Source organism: Lolium rigidum, chromosome 7 (genome assembly GCF_022539505.1).
Source record: "Lolium rigidum isolate FL_2022 chromosome 7, APGP_CSIRO_Lrig_0.1, whole genome shotgun sequence".
Taxonomy (NCBI): Eukaryota; Viridiplantae; Streptophyta; class Magnoliopsida; order Poales; family Poaceae; genus Lolium; species Lolium rigidum.
The window spans coordinates 202,402,983-202,414,036 of record NC_061514.1 but is presented as its reverse complement, the minus strand read 5'-3'; the positions used below and the strand labels follow the sequence as shown (position 1 = coordinate 202,414,036).

The 11,054-nt window shown below is 42.7% G+C and overlaps 1 protein-coding gene across 1 annotated transcript; it reads left to right on the top strand.

Annotated features, from left to right (window-relative positions):
• Nucleotides 1-1,800: 1,800 nt before the first annotated feature.
• LOC124675520 (chromatin remodeling protein EBS-like) lies at nt 1,801-7,854 on the top strand. The gene is made up of 5 exons (XM_047211600.1): nt 1,801-1,924; nt 3,693-4,041; nt 4,659-4,727; nt 6,800-6,935; nt 7,503-7,854. Exons 1-5 carry the CDS (start codon nt 1,852-1,854, stop codon nt 7,530-7,532), a joined length of 657 nt encoding a protein of 218 aa, XP_047067556.1. The 5' UTR covers nt 1,801-1,851; the 3' UTR covers nt 7,533-7,854.
• Nucleotides 7,855-11,054: the final 3,200 nt, after the last annotated feature.

Sequence of the window (11,054 nt, the reverse complement as noted above, 5' to 3'; positions counted from 1 at the left end):
CCTCAATCTCAGCAATCAACATAATGTTCCCCTTTCTAGAATAGAGATTTGATAGGGTGTCTCATACCTCTGAAGCTTTTGTGAGTGCCTCTACAGAAGCAGCAATGTTAGGAACCAAAGAGTTAAGCAACCATGCCACAATAAGAGAATTTATGGCATTCCACTATTTTCATTCTGGGCTGACCTTGTCTGCTGATTCCGCAGCTTCACCACTCACACGTTCATCCAGCCCTTTTGAGTTCAAAATCAGCAGCGCCCTCCTTGACCACCGGAGATAGTTGGCCACTCCTTCCAACTTGATTTCATTCGCCGGATGCTCAAGTTTCTGACCAATGTTGGTATGGGGAACGATTGCTCCCCCTCCAGCAGATCCTCCTCCTCCATCTCCTTTGGTAGTGATAAGTTCTGCCAGCTTCTCCAGAGCCTTGGCCAAATCCCCGTTGTCCCCCATGCTTGATACCAAACTAACCTCTCAGAAATACCAAAGGGCTTACCCGCAGGATGCCCTCTTCATCTTCTTACTCGTCACTGCCTTCGCCTCCTTGCCGCCGCAGCAGCATGCTCCCTTCCTCTTCCTCTTCCTCCTAGCTGCCACAGCAGACTAGGCTTCCAGATCGGCAATCCTTCCAGCCGTTTCCCTCACTGCCCCTTGCTCTGATACCATGTGGACAGAGATGAGGGTATAACCTGAGGTAGAAGGAGGCTGCAGGAAGGAACTCACTCTTCTTAGGGTTACAGAGATAGAAACACCTTATATAGGTCAGGACTGAGCTGGACCAGATGAGCCACAACAGAGAACAAGAAGACAACCCAACAGATAAACCAACAGTTATCTAACACCCAACAGTTATCCAACAATTATACAGAGATGTGATGTAATGCTCAATGCTTTTTAATAATAGAGCGGTTTTTATGTAAAGAAATATACTCAACGGGGAAATGTTGATGTAGCTACTCAACGTGGAGGTTTGCATGGTGCTCCAGTAGAGGTAAACGTGTCGTGCAGCCATGTAGGATGGGCAGGGGCTCAGCTCAGGGCTCAGGGCCAGTAGTCTTTCCTCTGTCCAAATGAAATAGTGAGAGTAATTCCAATAGTATAGCCAACTGTTGGCTATAACAAGATGTCATATCATTTGTAGTCATCATATAGCTAACATGTACAATAGTTGGCTATAAGAATGTAGTACTTTACTAATATATGGCCCACATTCCACTCTCACAAGGTGCCTAGGAGCACGTGCAGAGTAGCTATTGTGCAGTAGTAGCCCACCTCCCTTCTCTCTCCTCTTCTCTCTCCTCCAACTCATCTAAAATATATTATTTAATGTCTTATAGTCAGCTGACTAGAATCTATTGTACTTGCTCTGATGGTTTTGGCCTCGGGGCCAGTATCCTCTGTCCAAATGAAATTCGTGGCAAGTTAGTACTGTCCGACCGCCCGTACATACAGGTACATCCAGAGCCAATCCGTCCAGCGCGTTTCAGCTCCATTGCGAACCATCCAGAAGCTCAGCACAGCTACGGCCACGATGCACTCGTACCCATAATGCCCAACGCATCGACGGCTGAGACGTCCCCGTCCGAGCCCTTGGCGGCAATATTTACCACCCCATTTATATCCACAACCTCATTTTCACTGGTGGTTGTGGAACCAAATGCTGAAGCAGGAGAGGAAAGCGTGAGGTAGGCGGTAAAAAGTGAAGCGAGTCTCCAGCCAGCGTTTTCGAACCCAAAAAGGCAGAGGGAATAGACAGACAGGGAAATTTCCCCATTCGTTCTCCAAACCCTAGCTGCGCCTCCGCTCCACCGCCGCCCGACTCTCGCCGTCGCCGTCGCCGTTCCGCCGCGCCCATGGCGAAGACGCGCGCGCCCAAGAAGATCCTCGAGTCCTACACCATCAAGGGCTCCGACAAAGTCATCAAGCGTGAGGCCCTCCCCCTCAGCTCAGCTCCTCCCTCCCCCCTCTGGTCCCGAGTTTTCCGGATAATTTTTCGGGGTTTTGTTTGTGGATTTTCGGTTGAGCTAACGCAGGCATGTAGCGGCTGGTCTTGGTTCCCGTGTCCTGGAATCTGAGTTTCTTTCTCTTTGCTTCCGGGGGGCTAGGTTAATGTCGCGAAATGAAAAACTGTTTGGTACTGAGTTTTCCCTCCCTCATAGACACTACTTAGTGTCTATATACATCCAAATTTAGACAATTCTAAGTCATTTTTCATGGGACGGGGGGAGTAGTACATGTTAGTCGCTGACTCGTTGTGTTGTTTGAACCGTGCTGAAAAAAAAAACTGCTCACTGCGGAGATAAGCTTGGTTTCTAATTAGGCCACCAAGAAATTAGTACAGTGAATCTTTTTTTTTTCTTGCGATTAATTAGTACAGTGAAACTTGAAAAGAGGTTAGCACGTCATTTCAACAAAACGATAGATGAACATGCTTGTAGCTCTGGCAGTGCTCTATTTTTTTCTACAAATTTATTCTAAGTGGCGGAGCTTCACTCTAGTATCAGACTTAGTACTGCGAAACTGTTCTGAATATCTGTATACAGTTAACCGACACCTCACCTTTTAGTGTTTTTATTATGGTAATTGGTAAATGGATTTTAGGCGGCCTCGTACATAATTGTAGTATTTAAAGGTCATTTAATTGTATACCCATTCATGCGGTGACCGAGTAAGCATCTAATACAATTTTTTCCTATATATGGAATTTTTTTTCCTATATATGGTAAGAGCAGTTGACCTTAGCATCAGCAGAAAAGGGAAGAATTTACTACAATCCATAGTGTGCTTGATAAATACTTCATACTAGACGTTCAATGCCATGATTCGGGATGGGAAAAATAGAGTTCTACCATAAGTAAACATTTAACGTCTATATGGAAGGGTCCTCACATCGGCCTAACCTCTATTAGGACATTGAGTAAAGCTAACTAATCAACCTAAGTACTTAACTCATCTAGACAGTGATGTGCTTAATTCTTCAAATTTGAACTTCAAAATTGACTCTTTCATCTGCTATTGCATTTATTTAATTCTTTAACATGAATATGTTCTAATCCTTCTGCTAGCCTACTTAGGGCTCCTTTGATTCATAGGATAGGAAAATCATAGGAGGAAAAGTATAGGATTGCAATGTCATGGCTACTTGAATCCTATCGAAAGATGAAGTGTGTTTGATTGTAGCAAAGGAAATTTTCCATGAGGTATGACCTCATTTTTTATTCCTATAGGATTTACACTACAAGATTCCTATAGGATTTGTTCCTATAGGATATGTTCCTATGAATCAAACAACATGTGTAGGATAATTCAGACATTCATTTTAGCAACATAAAAACGCTACCACAAAAACCAGCAGAATTAAGCATTACTTCTTGCACCAAATTTGATGTACTATAATAATACCAACAGCGATGCTCTTATGACCATTTTATTGCTGAACACTTTGTCTCGGCATATTGACCTCACTTTACCATGTGCTTATGACCATTTTATTGCTGAATGTCATGTCTCACCATATTGACCTCACTTTACCATGCCCCTGTGACAATTTTATTGTTGAATGTTATGTCTTGCTGTATTGGCCTCACTTCTCCTTGCTCCAACATTACCTTAATAATTTGACAATGACCTACTTGATACAAGCCAAAATAAGACTAATCAGGCTTTCCTCTGATTTCCCACATGTTTCTTCCAGCTGGGGACTGTGTGCTAATGAAGTCGGTTGATACATCAAAGCCACCCTATGTGGCAAAAGTTGAGTCCATTGAGGCAGCTGGTTCTCGAGGAACAAATGTGAGAGTACGGGTGCGTTGGTATTATCGTCCAGAGGAATCCATTGGTGGGAGGCGACCATTTCATGGTTCCAAGGAGGTCTTTCTCTCTGATCACTATGATGTACAGAGTGCTGACACAATAGAAGGAAAATGCAATGTCCACAGCTTCCGTAGCTACACAAAGCTTGATTCAGTTAATGCTGAGGACTACTTCTGTCGCTTTGAGTACAAATCAGCATCGGGCAGTTTTGTGCCCGACCGTATAGCTGTGTAAGATGCATTCTCATTGTATTTGCTATTTGTGGCTTGCCATTAGTTTCGTTCTTTGGCATGGGCAGCAGTTCCATTATATAAGTGATGCCTTTCGAACTTGAGTATCATGTTGGTTGTTAATAGTTTTTTCTAAATTTGCTTGGATTTCACACAAGCTTCTATTCACAAATGACATCTATGTTTACTCCCAAACTTATCATGTTCGTACCATCGTCATGATGCAGCCTATTGACTAAAGTGTTTTGCTTAACCTCCTAAAGAGGCAATGCAACTATTTTCTTGCATGTAAGGCAAAAGGAAGAGACGTGAAAATGCAAGATTTCTTTGAGAAATTGCTGGCATTCCATGTATTGGGCTTGTGGTACACACTGCATGCTGTAGTGTATTAGCAGGCTTTTATTGTTTACAGTCGAACAGTGATTCCTAGTTTGCTATAGCAGCTATATTTAGAATTCCTTGCAGCATGTTTATAACGTGATGTTTTAACTACGCTTGTTTATAGAGTTTGATGTTTTAACTTGTGGTGGATATATTTGCTTGTTTGATTTTTGCAATGTTATTCTTGAAACAAAATTGTCATCTTGTTCTCATGCTTTCTTTATAAAATGTGACAGGTTTTGCAAGTGTGAGATGCCGTACAATCCTGATGACCTTATGATCCAGTGCGAGGAATGCTCTGACTGGTGAGTAAATCAAATATTTTATCAAGACAAGTAACTTGTCAAAGTCATGGTTAGCTTAACAAAGGTGTAGTGCTATAACATGTTATACGTTTTCTCTTTTGGTGCATTTTGTCGGTTGGAAAGATCATTTTGTTTTGTGTATGAATGGCGTCTTGTTTGTTTGAGATTAGGCAACAGGTACAAAAGGTTGCCTTTACCGAATAGAAAAATGATTTTTTTGGTACCTATGTTACTAATGTTAGGCTTTGGTATTGTCTTTTTTGCGCTTTTTTTCTCCCTCGATGGCCGGAAGTCCAAAACAGTGAAACCTGCGTGCTGATTCTTGAATTGTTTCTTTGTCTACAAATGCTGAGGGAATTTGTACAATTTTTGGTTCATATATAGGGACTTTCGGATAGTGATTACTTATCTATTAGCTGAATAGCCTGAACCCTGTGCTGCCTAACTGAATTGTTAGATGAGCTTGTATGGTTCTATACTTCTATTTTCCATATCCATATCTCCGTAACTTAGGGTTTCAGTGTATGACCCAGCAGGCATGTGCATTCATTTCCTTCCGAGAGATTATTGTGTCTGTACTAATCTAGAATTTTATTTTACTAGCTGAATGCCTGTGCGTTGCCATGACCTCTTAATTTTCTTACCGTCGTGCATGTAAACATAAAATGCACGCACGTATTCATATGTATGGAAAATATAGCCACATGGTATTCCAAAAATGTTGAAGTTTTCACTTTGCTTGATCTAGTTACGCGCCTTGAACGTTTGTATATTATTTCTTGATGTCAAGTTGTCAACCGTGCGGCACATGTTACTCGCGCCCCCCTAGATGCAGCGCCACTTCTCCTGCGATGATGGCACTGAGAACACCTGCCCGCTGTTCGTGGCGCTCGTCCGTAGTCAGCGGACCTCCCTCACGACCACGCTCACCGTCTTTATTCCTCATTGACTACTCTTGTGGAACGATCAAATAGTGACAGTTGGAATTTGCATTCGTGTTTATGATTTGCACTATGTAGTCCCTCCCAGCAGAAGAGAATTTGGCAAGCCTAAACTTCTCTGTTCTTTTAATGATCCCTTCACCACTAACTCCTTTTAGTTCTTTCCGTGACCAGCCCAATTTGTCTCCGTTTAATACCAACCTTGACGTGACTACATGTAGTGCATGCAAACACTTCTGTTCCTTTCTCTATTCTATCCGATCTCTATCTCATACGTGTTAGCACTTAACACATGTGCTTGTGAAATTAGAGTTTGTTTCATTGTTTGTACGTGCTTGTATGTGCCTTTTCTTTCTCCAGATCGTGTGCGTTTATTCTCTCGATCGGACCAACCGATACTTTTTCCGGTTTTTTAGCGGACTGATCTTTGTTTTCTGATTGCGCTCGGCCAGGCTGTGTTGTGATTTTTTGTTTTGGATTTTTTAAATCTTGGGCCGCACCGCAAAGACAGGTCTGATTGTGCTCGGATTGGGGACTTCAGGCACAGAAAAAAAAGCAGCTCCACAAGTGACGCCAGGCACTTACTAATCAAGAATTAATACTCCCTCCGTCTATAAATAGATGTCTGAGGTTTGTCTAAATCTGGATGTATCTCGACACTATTTGTGTCGAGATACATCCAGATTTAGACAAACCTCAGACATATTTATGGACAGAGGTAGTAGTAAAGATTAAGTAGTAGGTGTATATTACATAAACTAATACTCCAACTCTATAATCATCCATTACCTAATCCTTACCCTGCTCGTAAGGAATAAACAATATTTATAATTGTCTTTCTACTGGAAAAGGATTACAACAAGCAAGCAGTCAAGAGTCAAGACACATAGAATGTCATTCTGTTTATTGCATTTTTAGTGTGCAGGCTGGTTCTTGAGTATAGTATATTCTTGTATGTTTTTTCTGTGCATATGGTACAAAGGATGCACCATAATGATTAGTTCATGCAATATGTTTGTTCTTTTCGATCCATTCTGCTTTCTGTTTGTATGTGTGTATGTGCTATGTAATCAACTAAGTCCAGGAATTTGAGTCCTTTCTGAGTTTATAATTGTTGCTTTTGTTTTCCAGGTTTCACCCTTCTTGTATCGGAATGAGCATCAGAGAAGCAAAGAAACGTGAGCACTTTTTCTGCCAGACCTGTACTGCTGAAAATGGAAAGACGGCTGAGAATTCTCATGAAGCTACAGCGCAGTCAGATGAAAAGGTAAACTATTGACTGCGATGCTAAGCTTGCATAGTTAATACGCCGTATTAGTTGCCTGAAAAAAATACCTTATTAGTTGCCAGGGCTAGCGATGTGTGGTTCGAAACCACTGGTTGTGGACCCCTTACAACTTGGACACATTCACGTTTTCAGGACTGAGCACATTTTACTCTTTAGGAGAACATACCATTTCATTTATACTCTGGTAGACGTTATTTGGTCCACCTTCTCTCAAAGTATATGCATGTTAACTTCTCACCGTCTGTATATTGAAGGCTCGGGTGATTACATACTGTTTGCTTTTCTCAGGGTAAGGTTAAATGTAGTGCTCTACTGAAATTCCATATCCTTTATGATTGTAATCCTATGGTTCTTGCATAATAAAATCCTACATGAAATTCACCCCATCTTTAGCTGAATGCATTATCTTGTCTAACCTTTTTTAGACATGTGTGGAACTAAAAACGCAGCTTATGCATGGAAATCTTAAACAAGAAACACACTGGGGTTATCATACTTGGGTACCTGATAAATTTGCTCATAATTCGTTTACGCTAATATGTGCAGCCGGTGGAGTCAAAAAGGCGGAGAAGGTGATGGCCTGAATTAATCTATGGAAATTTCACACGGATGTACAAACTACATAGCCTTCTCTAGTCTGAGAGTCTCTGATTTATTTGTCATCATGGCAGTCTGTGATCCCTTCTAATGTCAGGCATGCAATGTACATAACTTGCAACCTGAGATTGATTGTTGTATTAGGAGAAAAATAGGATTTGCATTCTAGCGTCGGAGTTTGAGTAGGTTCCTGTGGGCGTTAGGGTTCCCTTATTATGCAGCTGGGCCTGCCCGGCCTTTTATGTTTGTGAGAGTCTGACCTTTGTATCTTCCACGTGGAATAACGTTTCGTCTTTTGCTTCGTAGCTCAGCATCTCTGTGTGGTAGAAGGGTATCTGACTTTAGCAATTGATTTAGTTGCATAATTTGCATGCATGGCTCCACAGTCTCGTCGTTAATAAAGCTGAAAATTTTGGTTAATTCATAATGTGAGCTACACACGTTGATCAGAAATCAGAATGTCGTTACACTTGTGGAGGAAAAGCAGTTCCGTGCGCAGCATGTCCCAGCCCTAGGAACACGGTGTAGTCCTTGCTGCTCTCGAATGTCATGCAGATCAGACGCCTGACAACATGAGGCACTCTTTTCTCTTTGATTTTTCATTCGGAGTTTCAAATGAATATGATAAAATCGCACTAGAGTAAAAGATGGAACCACACATCAGATATCCAAGGATGACAATTCGCAAAAATAAATAAAAATATCCAAAGATGACAAATCTGAAGAGCTGCAACCTTTGCAGCAATAAACCATGAATTCCCTATCCACCAGTGGCTAGCTCTAGTTATTTACCAAAGCCAGAATATTCAGGCAATTACAAACTAGTTTGCTTTCCCGTTCTACAGTAGTTCTTATCTCCTCCCTGCATGTATGTGGCGCAAGACATCACCTGGGTGGGCATCATGTATAATAGAAAAGGTGATGTATTAAAAAAAATCCTCTGCAACATGTGATGTAAAAATAATTGGTGGTGCAATTTTTTCTTAGAGCAGCCCTAAATTTTGGCCAGGGGTGATGTAAATATACATTACCGTGGTGATGCAAAACAAATTTCAGGTGCGCGCGAGTGGCTAACGCCATTGCCAAAATTTCTTTCCACTCTCCTGCCGCTCGCCCTCCACCTACCCCTGACCACCGCCGACGACAAATTGACCGGCGCGACCTTAATCGACACCGATTAGCTTCTCTGCACCTCCACCCCTTGTCGCCGGTCCTCTTTGTCGCGTCTCCGCATTTCTGCCCGTCTTCTCCGCCGCCCACGATGGCCGTGGCCACCATGTCTCCAATCTGAATTGGGCGACGACGCATGTCGATTTGGGGTCGCCGATGAGCTCAGACCGGCCTTCGGCACACCTTCATCGACCTCTCGAGCCGCAGGGTACACAAGCAGCTACCCGCACCCCTCGTGGTCCGCCGAGTTGCTTTGGGATGCTGATCTTTGTTGGTTCGGCTGGTCGACCGCCCCTCCCTCTTCAACTGCTACAACGTAGGAGAAGCCGGCGTCCGCCTCTGTCACCGACGACTCGACCAACAGTGACTGCGACGGTCATGACCAGCAACCATTCGCAAGTTGTTTGACAAAAGGATTGAAGAGATAAAACTCATTTTTTTAAATCTTATTTGGCATGCATACAAGTAGTTCACTAGTTCGTGGACGCTATTGTCAATGATTTTACTTGTAGATGGTTTTGTTCGAGTAGAGTTTGATGAAGAGCTTGATATGGAGGAGGACATTGCTATGGTCTTGTTAATGCACAAGAACAAAAGGTCGAAACACGGTGTGTTCCGTTTGGAGGCCATGGGTACATTCGAAGGCGGAGAACCGGCAAGGACAACAAGCTCATGCTCAACTATGTTGTTGACCATTCGGTGCATCCTGAGAGATACTTTTGCCATCGGTTCAGGATGCCTATTGATTTGTTCAAGCACATTGCGTAATGTCTGAAGCTCCATGATCGATTCTTCAAGCGGAGGTGGAGTTGTGCCGGGGCGCTTGGACATAGAACCTACCAAAAGGTAACCGCGACATCGCACATGATGGCATATGGAATTCTTGCAGATCTTGTTGATGACCACCTCCTGGAAATGGGTGAGAGCTAGAGCATCAAGTGCGTCGAGCAGATTGTATTGTCCATGGTTGAGGTGTTTGGCCCTGAGTTCTTGAGAGCACCTAATGCTTAAGACACGACTCAACTGTTGGAGCAGAACGCAACCCGTGGGTTTCCCGGAATGCTCGGCTCCATTGATTCCATGCATTGGAGGTGAAAGAACTGTCCCGCAACATGGCATGGACAGTTCAGAGGACACAAAAAGGATTCCAACATCATTCTTGAGGCCATGGCTGATGAGGAAACTTGGCTTTGGCATGTGTTCTTTGGGATGCCCGGTTCTTGCAACGATATCAATGTTCTTCAACGTTCACATCTCTTTGCCAAGCTAGCAAATGGTGAGTCACCACCGGTGAAGTTTGAAGCAAACGATCGCAAGTACACCACATGATACTACCTTGCGGATGACATCTATCTTAAGTGGGCAACATTTATGAAGCCAATGCAAGACCCCCATAGAAAGAAACAAGTCCAATTTCATAGTGCTCAAGCAGCGGTGAGGAAAGATGTGGAGCGAGCCTTTGGGATTTTGAAAACCTAATTTATTACTGTGAGAGGGCTAGCACGGTTTTGGTATCAAGAGGACCTTTGGTACATCATGATGGCGTGCGTGGTCATGCCTAACATGATCATTGAGAATGAACGTGGGAGAGATGAGGTCTACGACGTCTACGACTTCACGGGCCAAAAGGTTCGATCGCAGCGAGGTGGAGACCGGATTGAGCACTTCCTTGAAGCCTACCATCACATTAGTGCACATTAGTGATTCGTATGTGCACGATGAGCTTCAAATCGGTCTCATGGAAGAGTGGTGGAAGTGGAATGGCAAACGAAAAAAAACTAGTTCTATCTCTATGTTATGTTGTTTGTGTGTTGATTTCGTGTGGTACTTTGATGAATTATTTGGTGAATTATTTATGATGAGATGTAATAACTAAGTACTATTTTATGTTTATTTGTTTACATTTATTTGAGATGTTTTTCATATCAAGTGTTTCATATATGTGTGCAAATGAGATGCAAAATGAGGTGTGACGTGCGACAGCGGCGCCCTATTTTGCATCATCTACCGCTATGTAATAACTAAGTAGTATTTTATGTTTATTTGTTTACATTTATTTGAGATGTTTTTCATATCAAGTGTTTCATATATTTGTGCAAATGAGATGCAAAATGAGGTGTGGCATGCCGCAGAGGCGCCCTATTTTGCATTATCTACCGCTGCACAGCTGCCCTATTTTACATAGCACACCTTCTCTATTTTACATCCTCTTGAATTGGTGATGTAAACCCCACTTTTTGGTGATGCAAAAATCACCGGACACCTATTTTGGTACTCCTATTGAAGATGCTCTTATGAGCCAAGTTCCCGAGCGCGAATACCTTTTTTTTT

What these genes read in the sequence shown, in the direction of transcription:
- LOC124675520 (XM_047211600.1), top strand. Translation starts at nt 1,852, where the DNA reads ATGGCGAAGACGCGCGCGCCCAAGAAGATCCTCGAGTCCTACACCATC. An exon ending in CTCCGACAAAGTCATCAAGC is followed by an intron (nt 1,925 to 3,692) that starts GTGAGGCCCTCC and finishes TGTTTCTTCCAG; the next exon opens with CTGGGGACTGTGTGCTAATG. An exon ending in TGCGAGGAATGCTCTGACTG is followed by an intron (nt 4,728 to 6,799) that starts GTGAGTAAATCA and finishes TTTGTTTTCCAG; the next exon opens with GTTTCACCCTTCTTGTATCG.